Source organism: Pithys albifrons, chromosome 21 (assembly GCF_047495875.1).
Source record: "Pithys albifrons albifrons isolate INPA30051 chromosome 21, PitAlb_v1, whole genome shotgun sequence".
Lineage (NCBI taxonomy): Eukaryota > Metazoa > Chordata > Aves > Passeriformes > Thamnophilidae > Pithys > Pithys albifrons.
In genome coordinates this window covers 415,108-429,346 of record NC_092478.1, presented here as the reverse complement: position 1 = coordinate 429,346, position 14,239 = coordinate 415,108, and the positions used below count along the sequence as shown (strand labels likewise).

The following is a 14,239-nucleotide window of genomic DNA, read 5'->3' as shown; positions in this document are numbered from 1 at the left end:
AGAAGTAGAGAGATGGGTTCAAGCTCTGCAACCTCAAACTGCTTTGGGACATTCTGCTGCAACATGAGGAGCTACTTTCCCTTGGAAAGCAAATCTAAGTCGTTGTGCAGCAGAGTCCTACCCTACATCCAGGCCATCTTCAAAGCATCCCTCCTCCAGCTGCCCCCCAACACAAGAGGTGCCTGAATGAGGAGCTTTAGCTCTGGCTGCAGAGCAGAACTGCTGCAGCCAGCACACCCAGCCCGTCCAGCGCAGAGCTTCCACACACCTGGCTCTGCAGCTCTTTCAAAGAGTTTATTAGAAGTAAATATTTACATCTATTGCAAATGGTTAATAGGCAACATAGGACTGAGAGCTCCCCTTGGACAGGCAAGGACAGCACTGGCCAACCACTCAACCTCAACTGTAGGTGGCTCAGTTCCCCTCCCAGGACAACCCACAGCCAGCACCTCCTCTGTCTAGGATAAGAGCTTCCCACTCCCTTGATACTGGCTCTGGCTAGGCTGAAGGACGGATGGGAAAAGGGCTGCAACAGAAGTGAGGCAACTGCTCCTGCTGCGGGGTCAAAGAGCACACTTGTTGCTTTTGAGGTGGGAACAGACGGTGGTGTCTGAAAGGGAAGGTCGGAGGGAGACCATGCTGGATAATGCCTCTGAGGGGCTCTCTCTCTACAGGGGCAGGAGGGGACAAAACTGGGCACCTTTGTGCTGTCCTGTCTTCCCCAGGAGTGTGACCAGCACGAATGAGAGGATTAGAAAGATTTCTTGAGGATCCCTGCCAGTGCCTGGCACACTGGGCATTCCTCACCCCTTACACATCATCACTGAATGCTGGGGCAGGAACCAACAACAGCCCTACCCTACTTCTCCAGAAGCCAAAACCCTCATGGGAGCATCTTGTTCTGGCCTCCCTAAAGGATCACATTCCCATCTCAAACTGTCCCTCTGCAGCAGCCCATGCCTAAACAAAGTGGCAGAGCAGATGGGGTTTGTGCCTTGGCTGACTTCCATTCCAGTCTTTGTCCTGGAGACAGTACAGCAGCAGCAGGGCTCTAGGCAGCATCTCCTCCTCCCATGCAGGCTCCAGCTCTGCCTGCAGAACCTACAGTTCTCAGAGTACCTCCTCTGGGCCTGGAGCACTGACCATAGGAGGAGGAGGTGCCTGGCAATGTGCAGCTCTGAAGGCAGCAGTTTCCAGGCCCAGCTTGTGCTATCCTAGTAAGACTGTTCAGTGGTTCAGGGGGAAAAGTGAAGGGTAAGTGCAGATGGCAGTAGCTAAACTATTGGTTTTGTCAAGGGGCACTTCCTACCCCTTAACTGAAGGAGGGAGGGTAGCTGTGGTCCCTGTTATTTTGGAGGGCAGCTCACAGTCCCCTGGGGTCAGGCACACATGGTACGGAAAGCTCCAGGTCTCTCTGCAGGGGTGACAGTGACCTACAGTGCCCAATATCTCTCCCAGCAGCAGTGGAGATTTCTCAGTTATGGCTTTTTCCTTTTAACAGATACAGAAAGAGGTTAGAGATGCTTTACCGAGTGCTCACTAACAAGTACACCTCCCCCTGCATCCTCTCTTCAGAAACATCTAACTCTGCCTCCTCCAAAAGCCACACTGCTGGCTTCCAGCTCCACCACCAGCATTGTGGGAGCCACAGGCTCCTGGGCTGGGGTCACTACGCCATAAGGCGGATGATGCCATTGTCTGAGCCCAGCAGAAGGTGGCACTTCATGGACAGCACCGCCAGGCTGGTCAGTGTACCCCGAAAATTCTCGGAGCTCAGCTTGGTCGTGCTGATGGGCAGAGCTGAGGACTCCAGCATGGAGTAGACGCCGATCTTGTTGGCCACAGTGCCAGTGACCACTTCGTTACCGTAGAGGTCAAATGCGTGGATAGGTTCAGATGCTGACTTGTAGTGGTGCAAAGGTTTCTGCTCCAGTTCCTTCCAGACAGTCAAGGAATGATCCGAAGAGGAGCTGATTAGCACATTGCCCTCTGCAGCCTGCAGCAAAGGAAAGGCCAGTGAGCCAGCATTCCTGCTGTAAAGACTCCCAGTCACACTGCAATCCCTTGCAACAGCCATTTCCAAGCAACTGATGGTACTGAGAACTAATAGCAAGGTATTAGGATGCCCTGGTAGCTGGCAACCTCCTCAAGTGCGATCCTCCAAGAGACAGGCTGTGCCTCTTCTCAACAATATCCTGATACCAACACAACTCATTCATCATCTGTTTTTACTGCAGTGGGTAAAGGGATTACCATGCAGTCTCCCTCTTCATTAAATCACCTGCTAAACTATTTTCCTTTTCAGGAAAAGGAATGAGGAGGCTCTCTCACAGTGGAAAATACTGATGAGGGCAGGAAAAGCCTGGAACTGCTTATTAGCAGAGCTAGTGAGAGGGTAAACAACCCACACTGCTGAACTTTGTTTAACCTGCGTTTGGGTCGAGGACACTGGAGCCCCAGCACTGCCCCCTGAGGGTGGGTAAATAGGGACAAGAGTTATTCATTAGAGCAGCACTCTCCCTAGGAAGCTGAGAGCGCCGTGGAGAAAGCAACACATTTGCTGCTTCATGGGAGCCATAGATCCTCCCTGCCCCTGATGCAGACTTGCTCAGCAGGGACTGACACCCAGGAGGGCTGAGCTTTGTTCAGTACGGGTTGGACCAAGAACAGCCACTGGCAGCACTAAGCATCAGGCAGGAGAGCTTGAGCAGCCTCTTAGGGACACAGCAAAGGTGCAGGAACACTCCAGGATGTAGTAGATAAGCCTGCTGGAAGGATGCTCCATACAGCCTCAGAGGATCAACGACGCCTCACCATGACCCCAGTCGAACCTCTCACCTTGATCTGCAGGATGTCTCCCTCATGGGCAGGCCACCCCCGCATGATGAGCCCTGTCCTGGTGTCCAGCAGCACAATGAATCCCGAGGAGAAGCCAGCCATGACACTGCGCCCATTGGGACTGACAGCCAGGCAGCGGATGAGCCCCGCGCTCACCCCACTGGCCAGGCGGAACTCGTGCTGCAAGAGAGACGGTCCAGCTATGGGGGGAGAAGGTCAGGGGAGCCAGCACAGGAGACCCTGGGCTCCAGCTGGCTTTCATGGAGTCATCACAGCTGGCTTTGAGCCAGCCAGGATCCCATCATTAGCACAGAGATGGAGAAGGGAGGCTTGTAGAGCTCCAGAGACCCCTACCTGTAGTCCTGGCTTCCTGTGGTCGATGAAGCGCAGCACAGAGTCTGCGCTGGCCACAGAGATGCTGTGATAGGGAGGCGGCATGGTGGTCACAGCTGTGATGGGCATTTTGCTGTCTAATTCATCAAAAGTCCGGAGAAGTTTGCCTGTGAAAACGTGATGGAGATACTATGGCAGCAGAGGTACAGAGAAGGCACCAGAAAATCTCCATTTCTTCAGTTCTGTGCTGGGTTTTAACAGGAGCCATCCAAACTCAGTATGGCCCCTCTGTCTGTAAGGACTGGACCAGTTCCCTCCAGCCAGCCCTCATCCTTGCCCTTCTTACCTGTGAACTGGTCCCAGATGTGCATGGTCCCATCACAGCTCACCACGTACTGTGGTGCCTCCAGCTGGCTCACATAGAAAACAGACTTCTTGTGCTCAGTGTAGGTGAACCGCGGTGGCACCTCGCTGGTGCCATCCCCATAGTTGTACAGGGGCCAAAGGCGGACAGTCTTGTCCTTGCTGCCACTCAGAAAGAAATCCTCACTGCCAAGTGGGGCCACACATTTGATGGCCCCCGAATGCCCTGAGAAACTCTGCAGCTTGATCTGGTGAAAGTGGAAGCGGGGGTCATGCTGGCTCACCCCAATCTCATACTGCCAGTAGGCCAGCCAGTTCCCACACAGCATGTGGGTGCTGCGAGGAAGGTCGTGCTTGAGGGCATTCTCCTCACTGGATGAGCTGGGAACAAAGCCATCAGTGCCAGCACCGAGGCGAAGTAAGCCGAGCCCCTCACGCTGTGTGTCCACAGGGACCTGGATGCGGTTCCCTACCAGCACGCTCCCAAAAGTGCCAGAGTGACTGTCCTCGTGGGGGCTGGAGAAGGGCTCAGCCCACCGCGTGTCTAGGTCTGAGCCTACCCCACTTGGTGCCTGTTCCAGGCCAATGACCTGCAGGTTCTTGGGGTTCACGTTCTCCAGGTAGAGGCTGGCCAGCTTCTCCACCAGGGAGTGGTTGGGCACAACTGTCCGGATAACATCACCTGCAGAGAGAGATCATGGCTTCAGGGCAAGGACTTTCCCCATCATCACCCCCAGAACAGGGTCGGTACAGGGCTGTGAACACAGCATTGCCCACATGCCAGCCACATGCTGCTCCCAGCCAAAGCTGCCTGAAGCCCAGGGAGCTCCCAATGCAACAAGCAGACCAAGCCACAGCACAGAAGCTGAGGGTTTCCTCACACATGCACAAACTACAGAGCTCTCTCACAAATCCCTAGAGCTGGTGGCCAAGCCATACCTAGCAAGCAGGAGAAGGGGATGTAGGTGATGTAGGCCATCTCAGGGTTAAACACCTTCTGTAACTCCACCAGCACAGATGGATCCAGGGCCAGCAGCTTTCCATCTGAAAGGGGCACCTCCATCACTGGCACCTCACAGCTGCTCAGCTGCTCAGCTGTCAATCCCTGACAGGAGAAAAAAGGAAGATGCCCAAAATCGCATGTTTTCATCACACAAATAATTACACAAACACGGTCAGGGCAGACCTGCTGATACCAGTACTGCTGTGTGCAGGTATGCCCACCACATTCCTGCATTTGGGTACTGGTGGGGGATGGCAGGAGGACCTCTCCCACACCACTGACCTGGTCCTGCAGCTCCTGCAGCAGCGAAAACGCCCCAAAGAAGTTCCTCACTGTCTCACTCAAATGCTGCTGCACCATCTCCTGCCCAATCCGCAGGCAGATCAAGGCAATTAGGCTGATTGTCTTAACACACAGGACAACACGGGCCTGGGCAGCGCTGGGGAAACTGAAAAGGATGTCCATTACCAGCTTGCCCACCACAGATCCCTTTTTCTTGTGCGTCACACCTCCTGCCTTCTTCAGAACTCTTTGAGCATCACAAGCTGTCTGCCAGTTCAAGGAGGTGCATATCAGGGCAGGTGCAGCCCCCTAGTCCTGGGAGCATTAAGAACCATTTCCAAATCCCTGACTTTGTGCCAATCCTGGCTGAAGGCATGGCAGACTGCCATGCTTACCTGACAGCTGGTGAAGTGAGGAAACCCAGCACTGGGAGCAGCACCTCCTGATTGATCTTGGGGAGAATGTCCATCAGTGTGGTGTCAGACAGACACACTACAATCTTCTGGGTCAGCGTCACGGCCGCCAGCAGCCCGGCCTCCTTCCGACTGTTCAGCCGGACCCCGCCGGAACCGCCGCTGGGCGCAACCTGCAAAAGAAATCCTTCAGTGCCAGGGCCACCATCTCCCCAGCAGGACACAGCAAGGGTGACCCCAGGATCACCCAAGCTCAGCCTCAAAACCCAGCATGGTAGTGCTGGTCACTGCCCCTGGAAGAGGAACCTGAGCACCAAGTCTCAACAGCAATTCAAGTCTTGCACTCAAGGGACTAGCCTGAAAACTGATGGAAAGGTGAGCCTGGAGAAAATGGAATGACATCCCCAAGATCACAGGGCTCCTCCGCAGAGCATCTCCCTACAGGAGGCCCCCACAGCTGGGAAATTCAGAAGGGAGAGCGACAACACCATGCTGGCCCAAACCATCTTGGACATCCCAGAACATCATATGCCAACACAGAAAGAGGGGAAACCTTTACAGATACACAGTTTAAAAGCAAGAATCAGTGACTTCATCCCACGCCATGTGACTCCTGGATGTGCAGTCTGCAGAGGAACAGCCCTTGCATGACATATCCAAGGCACAAATTATGGGCAAAGCCACTGCTGACTTCTAAAATTCCAGCTGCTAATAATTTCATGAGGCAGAAAAACACATCCCTTTTTGCTGACAATGTACCAGTGCTGTTATGGCAGTGCCAAAGAATTAATAACATCAGCAGCAACACTGAAAGATTTCTTCTAGATTGTGCTATTTCCTAACTACCAGACAAATCAAACACCCAGGAAAAGAGAGCCAATAACAAAACCCACAGACAACTCCCAGCTTCCGCTGTATTTCTTGTACACCTGCCATCTTCCAGCTCATCAGAGAGGCTCTTCCTCTCACAAAATAGCCACCCTGCCAAATTCTGCAAAAAGGATTGACTTTATCCTATTTGTGACCTGCAAGTTCCATCACTTTAATATCAGGTTGCCAAATGCTGTTTCACAGGGGTATTAATCCCCTCAGTGTCCCCGAGCAATGAGCTTAGTAAAGCAAAGCAGAACAGCTGGAGCTGTAATTGCAACTGGGTGGAGAATGATTTTGCTGAAAAATGGGATTTTTTTCCCCCTGAAAAATCTCCCCTTCAACACTGGAAAAATTGACAATGCCTTTTTGTTTTCTTTAAATGAACAGCTGTGGCCTCTTTTTCTCTATGTTTAAATTATCAAAAAGCTACTAAAGTTTTCCATTTAAACAAGAATCCATAACCAAAGTGTTTATAACCACTAAAAAGGGAGCAATACGAAAAATAAGCCTGTTTAAAACATTCAAAACCTTTTTTCTGTGAAAAAATAGTTTTTCACCCGGCTGCATTATACATCTTCCTCTTGCTTTTCTGCTGCAAATTTCTAGATGAAAAGTTGGTGAGTCTTGCCAGTTCTTTTTATACAGTTCAGAACTCTTCAGCCTCTTCCCAGTTCATCCCTATCTACACATACAGACCTCTAAGAACACTCGCTCCAGCAATCCCACAGCAGCCCAAGCTGCTACTCCTGCCTGTTATCACAATCCCACCCTTCTGCCAGCTCTGCTCCAGCACACCTGCCCAGCAAAGCAAAAGAAAAGCTTTTTCTCTGGCTTCACATGTGTCAGATATGGGTCTGACAGGGAAAGCCCCTGGCTGAAACGGGGGAAAAGGGGTATGTACACAGCCATGTGCTTTGCTGGGAGCAGTCTGGAGCTTGTGCCAGGGGGTGAAAGGGCCTCTCCTGCCTTTGTCAGCCAACACAGCCAGGGCTGCTCGGCCCACACTGACCGAGACAGAGCTCAGCCAAGCTCAATTTTTTTCTGCAGGATGCTCCTGGTGAAGTTGAACTATTTACTGTGCATCCTCCTTTTGTGCCTGGACACATTTCTCACCCCAACATGCATTGAGAAGAGGGGAAAAGGCAATACTAACCAGGTAGCTGATGTAGGGCAGGTACTGGTAGGTGAGGACGGGCTCTCCATACAGGTAGGCCACGTGCACGAGGCAGGCCAGCACTGGCCTGGACACCTGATCTCCCAGCACTGGCCGTTTCTGGTAGATATTGCCTGTGCTCAGGGGACTGTTCTCATCGCTGCTTGGTACAAACTGCTGCCTGGTGGGGCCTGCCCAGAGAACACACTGTGAGCTGGAACAGCAGCTGCACCCAAGCCGCCAGCAGGCAGATTTGGGGCACACCCCGGACCGCAGGGTGCGAGGAGCAGACAATACAGTACCGATGTAACAGGACGTGAGCAGACGGAGCAGGTTCCTGGCGATGAAGCGCGATGTGAGGGTCGGGCCCAGCTTGGCCGAGAGCCACCTCACCATCTTACAGGCTGTGTCTGCAAAACAGAAACAGTTGCAAGGACAGAGCCTGGCACGGCACAGATTAGTTATCACCCGCCTGCTGCCCTCAGCCTGCCGGTCCCAGTGCCAGCGCCCTGGCTCTCAGATCCACATGCAGACCTAGCTTTTAATGCTGGGTTCATCGCTGTCCCTATGCTGGGACCTTAGACACCCCCAAATCTGGACCCACTGCTTTTAGGCTCTGCCCTTTATTGGGTGTTTGCCATGCTTGGCAGACAGGCTCAACACTGGCAGGGTCTTACCCAGCAGTATTGTCTGCTCTTTGTCATCAGAGTGATCCGGCAGCTCCTCTCCCTCCCCATCCTCTGGCTCACTGCAATCATCAGCCAGGGTGACATCCACAGAGGCACCAGCATCAACCACTGTCAGCTCTGCATCAACCACAGGGTCATCGTGCTCCTCTTCATCATGCTCCTCTTCTTCCTCCTCCGAGTCCTCGCTCTGTTTCAGGTCCTGGCTGCTGTCCATCGACTTCAAGCTGCTCTTGTCCTTCTGGGAATCCCCATCGGCAGGTCTGTCCTCTCCCAGGGACACCTCACTGGCGCTGCTCTTGTCACTCAACCGGCCAAGGCTGAGAGATTCCTGCTCCTGAGGCTGCAGAGACTCACCAACATAGAGGCCGCCCTGGAATTCCTCGCTCTCGGGCGGGTAGGCCTGGTCACAGAAGCTCACACCAGAGGTGTAGTCGAGGAGGTCGAGTGCAGCAGAGCTGTGCTCCACATCCATTTTGATCTCCTCCCCATACACATGTGACACTGGGCTTTCCCCTCCACTCTCATCATCCTCAGCCGTGCCGAGGAGAGATTTGCTTTCCTCCCGCGAGCTCTCGATGCCAATGAGGATCTGCAGGATGTGGGGCAGCAGGTTGAGGAGGAAAGACTGCAGCCCCAGGCGCACAATCAGCTGGGCCACAAAGCAGTCTGTGTACAGGTAGAACCTGCCATGGCGGTGGCAGGGGATCTCGTATGCTCCGAGCAGTGGCTTGAGCAAGTATTTATTGGTGTTCTTCGGACCAAGGGACTTGGCTATGGGTTCAAAGAGGTACCATGATGCATAGACAGCGGTGTTCTCCTCAGACATCAGAGATAAGATGAAGGGCAGAAGAATCTCCAAGCCTTCAGGAGTGATTTCAGAAAGGATCCCCTCCAGCTGCTGCCACAGCTGGAAAACAAGCTCCCGTCCTTGACCTTCATCCTCTATCTTCTTCGCCTGATAGGTGAAAATGAATTTGTGCAGAGCCGGGAAGTACACGGGGAAGGGGACAATGGAGCTGAAGGGACTGAGGAGCTGCATGGGACAGGGTGGGGGGAGGCCCTGGGAGATGGGCTGGTATTCAAACAACTGCACTGTGGCTTTGCCTGGCCTGGTCTTCAGAAGCTTCTCCACTGGCACATTCAGCTGCAGCAGGACATGCAGCATGTGCTGGAGTGGGGCCGGGACCTCCTTGGGATGGTAACGACACAGATTACGCACCATCAGGAACCGCTCCAACAGGGACGCGTCAGGCTTTGAAGGACGAATCCTTGGCGCAAATATAATCTCAGCTACCAGAACACCCAAAGCTTGCATGTCCCTCTGGAAGAGATCTGAGAGACCCAGAGGTGGCTCTTGCCGTGCCTGCTCCATTAGCTGCATCTCACTGCTTAAACCTTTAACCAAGAAATTGTCCAGTTTCTCCAGTTCTTCCAGGGCCTGGAGTGGATTGAAGCCTTCAGGAAGTGTGATTTTCATGTCAACCTGATCCCCAGTGCCTGTCTTGCTTCGATGGAGAGGTCGGACACCTGAGGATTTGACGTCAGTGGCATAAGCAGGGAGGGTGGAGGGCTGTGCTGAAGGCACAGTGACAGAGGGCTGGTCAACAGCTCTACCACTAGCAGAAATTGAATCCAGGGCTTCCATGCCTTGCTCTAAATCATCCTCACCAGCCATGGATTTCTCTCCTGACCAGGTGGTTTCACTGGGCGTGGCCTCCAGGACCATCCCATTAACTGCATCCATCACCTGGCCTTGGATATCCTCCAAAATCACAGTCTCCCGGATGTTCTGGAGAAGAGGACGGGCAATGGCTGGAGCTTCAGCAGGAGTGTAGGCAGGTCCCACCATGCGCCTGGGATGCGGCTGGTCAAACAGCTGCACGACCCCGTAGGTCGTCAGATGCGTGTGGTTGTCGACTAGATGGAGGCAGACATTCTTCTCCTTGACTGCATCCTTCCCCAGCAGCTTGTACCCAAACGTGAGGTCAATCCAGTGGTGGAGGTCCTGGGAGACCTCACGGCTCTCAAGCAGCGTGCGGTGAACTTCAATGAACTCCTCGTAGGAGCTGCACCAAGACGGTACATCCAGGTCGGGCATGTCTGGGTGGATGGATCGGAAGATGGAGGGGTCCGTATAGAACTCTGGGATGCATTCATCCGGTGTCCAGCTCTGCATGCGCTCCATGCTGGCTGGGTATTCGTTGGGTTCCCACTGGGACCTCACGTGACAGCACAGCACTGCCTTGGGTGTCCTCCGAGCCGTGTACACGTAGTAGGTGATATCTGAAAGGACATCGGAGATGTGATGAGGGACATGGAGCTGCTCCCCACTTGATCCCCCAGCAACAAACGCCTGCTTGGTCATCTCATAGGTGAAGTCCAGCTGCTTGTCTCCCTTGTTGAGACGGAACTTGGATTTCCTCAAGTCCCTGAACTTGCCATTTTTGGTAGTGAAGTCCACCACCCACGGAAGAACTGGGTGATAATTGGGGTCTCCCATTCTCCTCCCAGCCAAACTGTTTAGACGCATAAGGTAGTCGAAGTTGCTGACCTGCCCATGCACCCACTGCAACACCAGGTCTCGGAGGTCCTTCTGGCAGGTGGTGCACCTCCCCTCCTGTCCAATATGTCTCTGCTCACTCACTTGTTCCAGACCAGCCTCCAGATTCACTTCCTCTGCCCTCGGTTCCTCATACTCTCTGAAGTTCACACGGAGGCGACTGCACAGCTTCTCATCCACAGCCACGTCCCGAAGGGAAAAGGCGCCACAAGCCAGACCCGCCTGGTGACAAGCCCTCATGGCCTGCAGCACATGGAAAAGGAGGAAGAGGATTTTGGCGTGGCTGTTGGTGAGCTTGGCCGGGCTGAACGTTACGATATCATGCAGACAGTACTGCACATACGGGTACACAATGTACAGCATGTCGGCCGACTCAAGCAGAGCTTCAGCCTGCAGCACGTTGGGGCAGGAGGACACCCCTTTGGCAGCCGCCAGGCTTTCCTTGGCAGGGGAAGCACTGGGCACGTTCCTGCCCACCTGAAGGACGGGGCAGCCATAAGCCTTCTGCAGGGCAGCCCGCAGCGCGTCCAGCGCCGGCACGGTGGGCGGCACATCCGCGTGCCGGTACGGCCGCACGTACCGGGAGTGGGCCCGGCACCACAGGTTGCGGTAATTCTGAGTGGCCACGCTCTGCATGAAGCCGTGCAGGGTGTCCAGCTGGTCAGTGGCCGGGGGCTGTGCCCGCAGTCGGTATGCCAGCCGGTCCTTCCGCAGCCCGTGGATCTCCACCCGCGTCCAGCCCGGGGGCAGCTTCTGCACAGAGTGCTGCAGGAACGTCCTCACCTCCACGTCGCTCAGCCCCTCCGGCCGCGGGCACAGCGCAGGCAGCACCCGGCGCTCCTTCAGGCTCGAGAGCCATTTCAGCGGGACAAAGGCGGTGACGTGGGTCCTGTCGGAGGCAGTGGCCAGCTGCCGGCAGTCGATGTTCAGGTCCTTCTCCACGCTCTGCAGGAGGCTGTCCATGTTGGGTCCTGCTGGGAGAAGGTGGCCCAGAGAGGCTGTGAGCGAGCAGAGCAGCACAGAGCTGTCCCACCCTCCCGCCGAGCAGGTGTCACACACGTCTCACTTCCCCATTGCCAGCCGGGCAAAAAAGGCTCCTTGAAGAGCCTGGTGACGGTATAAAGGGGTGGGGGTTGCAAAGGGACCAGCCCGGGCTGGGAGGCACAAAGTGTGACCTCTGCAGCCCGGAGGCTCTGCTTACACAGCCCCAGGCCCAGGGAGGGGTGCATGGCACCTGCAGAGCCGAGTGCTGGGGAAGGGGATGGGATGGGACCCCTGCACGTGGTGGGGGCACATGATGGGACTTCTGCAGCCGCAGGGCTGGTCGGGGGACACACACCGTGGCACCTCCACAACCAGGGAATGGGACATGATGGCACCTCTGCAGGCGGTGGGGGCCACAATGGCATCTCCACAGCCCCAGCTTTGACACAGAGACACGCTGGGACATCCAGAGCCACAGGGGCTGGTGTTGGGAACTTGATGGGACGCGGGGGTGCGAGGGGCAAGATGGGTCACCTGCAGACCCAGGCCTGGTGTGGGGAACAGCGGCGCCTCCGCAGCGCCGGGGCTGACACAGGGCGCGCCCCCGGCCCCGAGCCACGGCCAGGGATGCGGCCCTCGGTCCCGCAGGCCCCTCGGTCCCGGCGGGCTGAGCCCCGCAGGCCCGAGGGCCGGACCCGGGACCCTCCACCCCCGCGCGGGGAGATCCCCGGCGGCCCCGCGTTACCTGGCGCGGCGGGGGCGGCCCCGGCCATGCTGGTCAGCTGACGGCGCTCACACACGGACGCGCCGCCATTCGCGCGGGGGAGGCCGGCGCTGGCGGCCCGGGGGGCCGGGCCGGGTTCGCTGCGGCGGCCGCGGGGCGGGCGGGGCCGGGGCGGGGCCGGGCATGGCGGCGGCGGCGCGTGACGTCACCGTGACATCAGAGCCGCCCCGGGCTGTCAGCTGGAGCCGGGCGAGCCGCGCTGACGAGGCAGGCGGTCTTAAAGTGGTCCCCGCCCGACACGCGCGGACCCCACCGGCAGCAGGTGAGTGCCGGGAGGAGCCGGCGCGGGGCAATGGGGCCAGCCCGGCCCCGCCGCCCCGAGACCCTCCTGCTCTCCACCCCGTACGCTGCGGGGCGCTGCCCAGCCCCGGTGCCCCAGTGAGCCGAGCCGGCTGCGCCCGCCGCCGCCCGTGCTCCGGGCCCGGCGGGGCTGGCGCGGGACACGGGCCGGGCAGCCACAGGCACGGCCGCACCGCGCGCGGCCCCTTTAAGGGCGCCGGGGGCTCCCGCCGGGCAGCGCCGCATGGCGCGGCGGCGCGTGGGGGTCACGTGCGTGGGACGTGGCGGCAGCTGATTGGCCGCGCGGGCCGGCCCGGCGCGATCAGCTGTTACTGGGGCGAAGGGCAGGAATCGGCCTTAAAGGGGCACCGCAGCCGAGCGCGCGCTGCCCGCGCCGGCCGGGCCCTCGGCGGCTGCCGGGCGGCCGGATGGGGAACCGCGCGCAGTGGCTGCCCAGGACACAGCGCGTGAGCGGCGCCGGTCTGGCCGGGCCGGGCCGCCCGTGCCCTCCGCTGTCCCTTCCCCGCCACCCGCGGCGGGCGCGGCCCCTTTAACGAAGTTGTCCAGTCATCGCGCGGAGCTGCCAAGTCATCGGGGCCATCCGAGTTCTCGCGGCCACGCCCCCCGCGCCCTCCGATTGGTGCGCGTGGCAGGCGCTCACTTCTGATTGGCCGAGGACTTGGAGCAACTTCTCGGAATCGGGGCCGTGTCCCCGGCCTGGGCTCCGGGAGGCACCGCCCGAGGGCTGTCGGGGCCGCCCCGCGGCAAGGCCGCGTCCCGCCCGGGGCCCGCGGAGGGTCGGGCCCCGTCGGAGCCGCCCCGTCCCCGCCGCCGCCTCACCCTCCTGGAGTCGCCCCCTCAGCGGGCGGAGCGTGCCGGGAGCGCCGCACTGCGAGTCCCGGCGTGCCCCGCGGCGGGCCCGCCCCGCGGTTCCCACGGCAACCGGCGGGTGGGCGGGGCAAGCGCGTGCGGCGCCTCTCCATTGGCTGGCCTTGCGCCGCGCCGCGCCGCCATTGGCGGGATCGGGCGGCAGTCGCGGCTCGGGGCGGGCGCGGCGCCCCCGGCGGGGATTGGCGGGGGCGGGGCCGGGGGCGGGGCCGGGGGCGGGGCCGGGGCAGCCGCGTCACGACTCCGCCAGCTGATCGGGACGGAGCCGGTGCGCGGTGGGGAGGACCGGCCGCGGGCACCGGGCGCGGCACCGGCCGCTGCCGGGGCCGCACCGCTACCGGCACTGGGCCCAACCGCGCCGCGCAGGTGGGTCCGCCGGCACCGCGCTGGGGCGGGTGGTCAGAGCGGCCGAGCCCCCCGCGGGAGCCGCCGGGGGTCGAGGGGCTCCGCCGCTGCCCTGCGGGGAAGGGAAGGTCACCTTCCCTCGGGACGGGGCAGTGGTGCGGGTTCAGCTCGTTGCGGCGCGTCCCGACCCCGCGGCACCGCCCGAGCCGGGCGGCCTCGCCCCCGGCGGTGTTGGGGCGGTGTTGGGCCGGGGCCGGGCAGGGCTGGCCCGGTGAGGCGGGCGGGGCCCGGCCGGGGCCTCCCCGCGACGGGCGGTGGCCGCCCGGGCGTGACCTTCACTCCGGGACCGGACTGGGCAGACTTTGACCTGAGGCCGCGGGCACGCGGGGAGCATCCCGGGCGGCGGAGGGAGCGGTGGGGCCGTCCCGGTACAGGGGGAGGGGGAGGCACCG

General features: G+C 58.8%; 1 protein-coding gene across 2 annotated transcripts; it reads right to left on the bottom strand.

Annotated features, from left to right (window-relative positions):
• Nucleotides 1-275: 275 nt before the first annotated feature.
• Nucleotides 276-12,856, bottom strand: WDR81 (WD repeat domain 81). Of its 2 annotated transcripts, none has more exons than XM_071575305.1 (11): nucleotides 12,237-12,856; nucleotides 7,936-11,481; nucleotides 7,561-7,668; nucleotides 7,259-7,449; nucleotides 5,215-5,405; nucleotides 4,820-4,985; nucleotides 4,474-4,639; nucleotides 3,518-4,216; nucleotides 3,193-3,338; nucleotides 2,839-3,018; nucleotides 276-1,996 (listed from the first exon to the last, which is right to left on the bottom strand). In XM_071575305.1, the coding sequence occupies exons 1-11, from the start codon at nucleotides 12,262-12,264 to the stop codon at nucleotides 1,670-1,672; spliced, it is 5,748 nt and encodes a 1,915-aa protein (XP_071431406.1). In that variant the 5' UTR covers nucleotides 12,265-12,856; the 3' UTR covers nucleotides 276-1,669. The 2 variants fall into 2 exon arrangements, with proteins under 2 accessions (XP_071431406.1, XP_071431407.1); XM_071575306.1 differs by having other exon boundaries at nucleotides 7,936-11,478.
• Nucleotides 12,857-14,239: the final 1,383 nt, after the last annotated feature.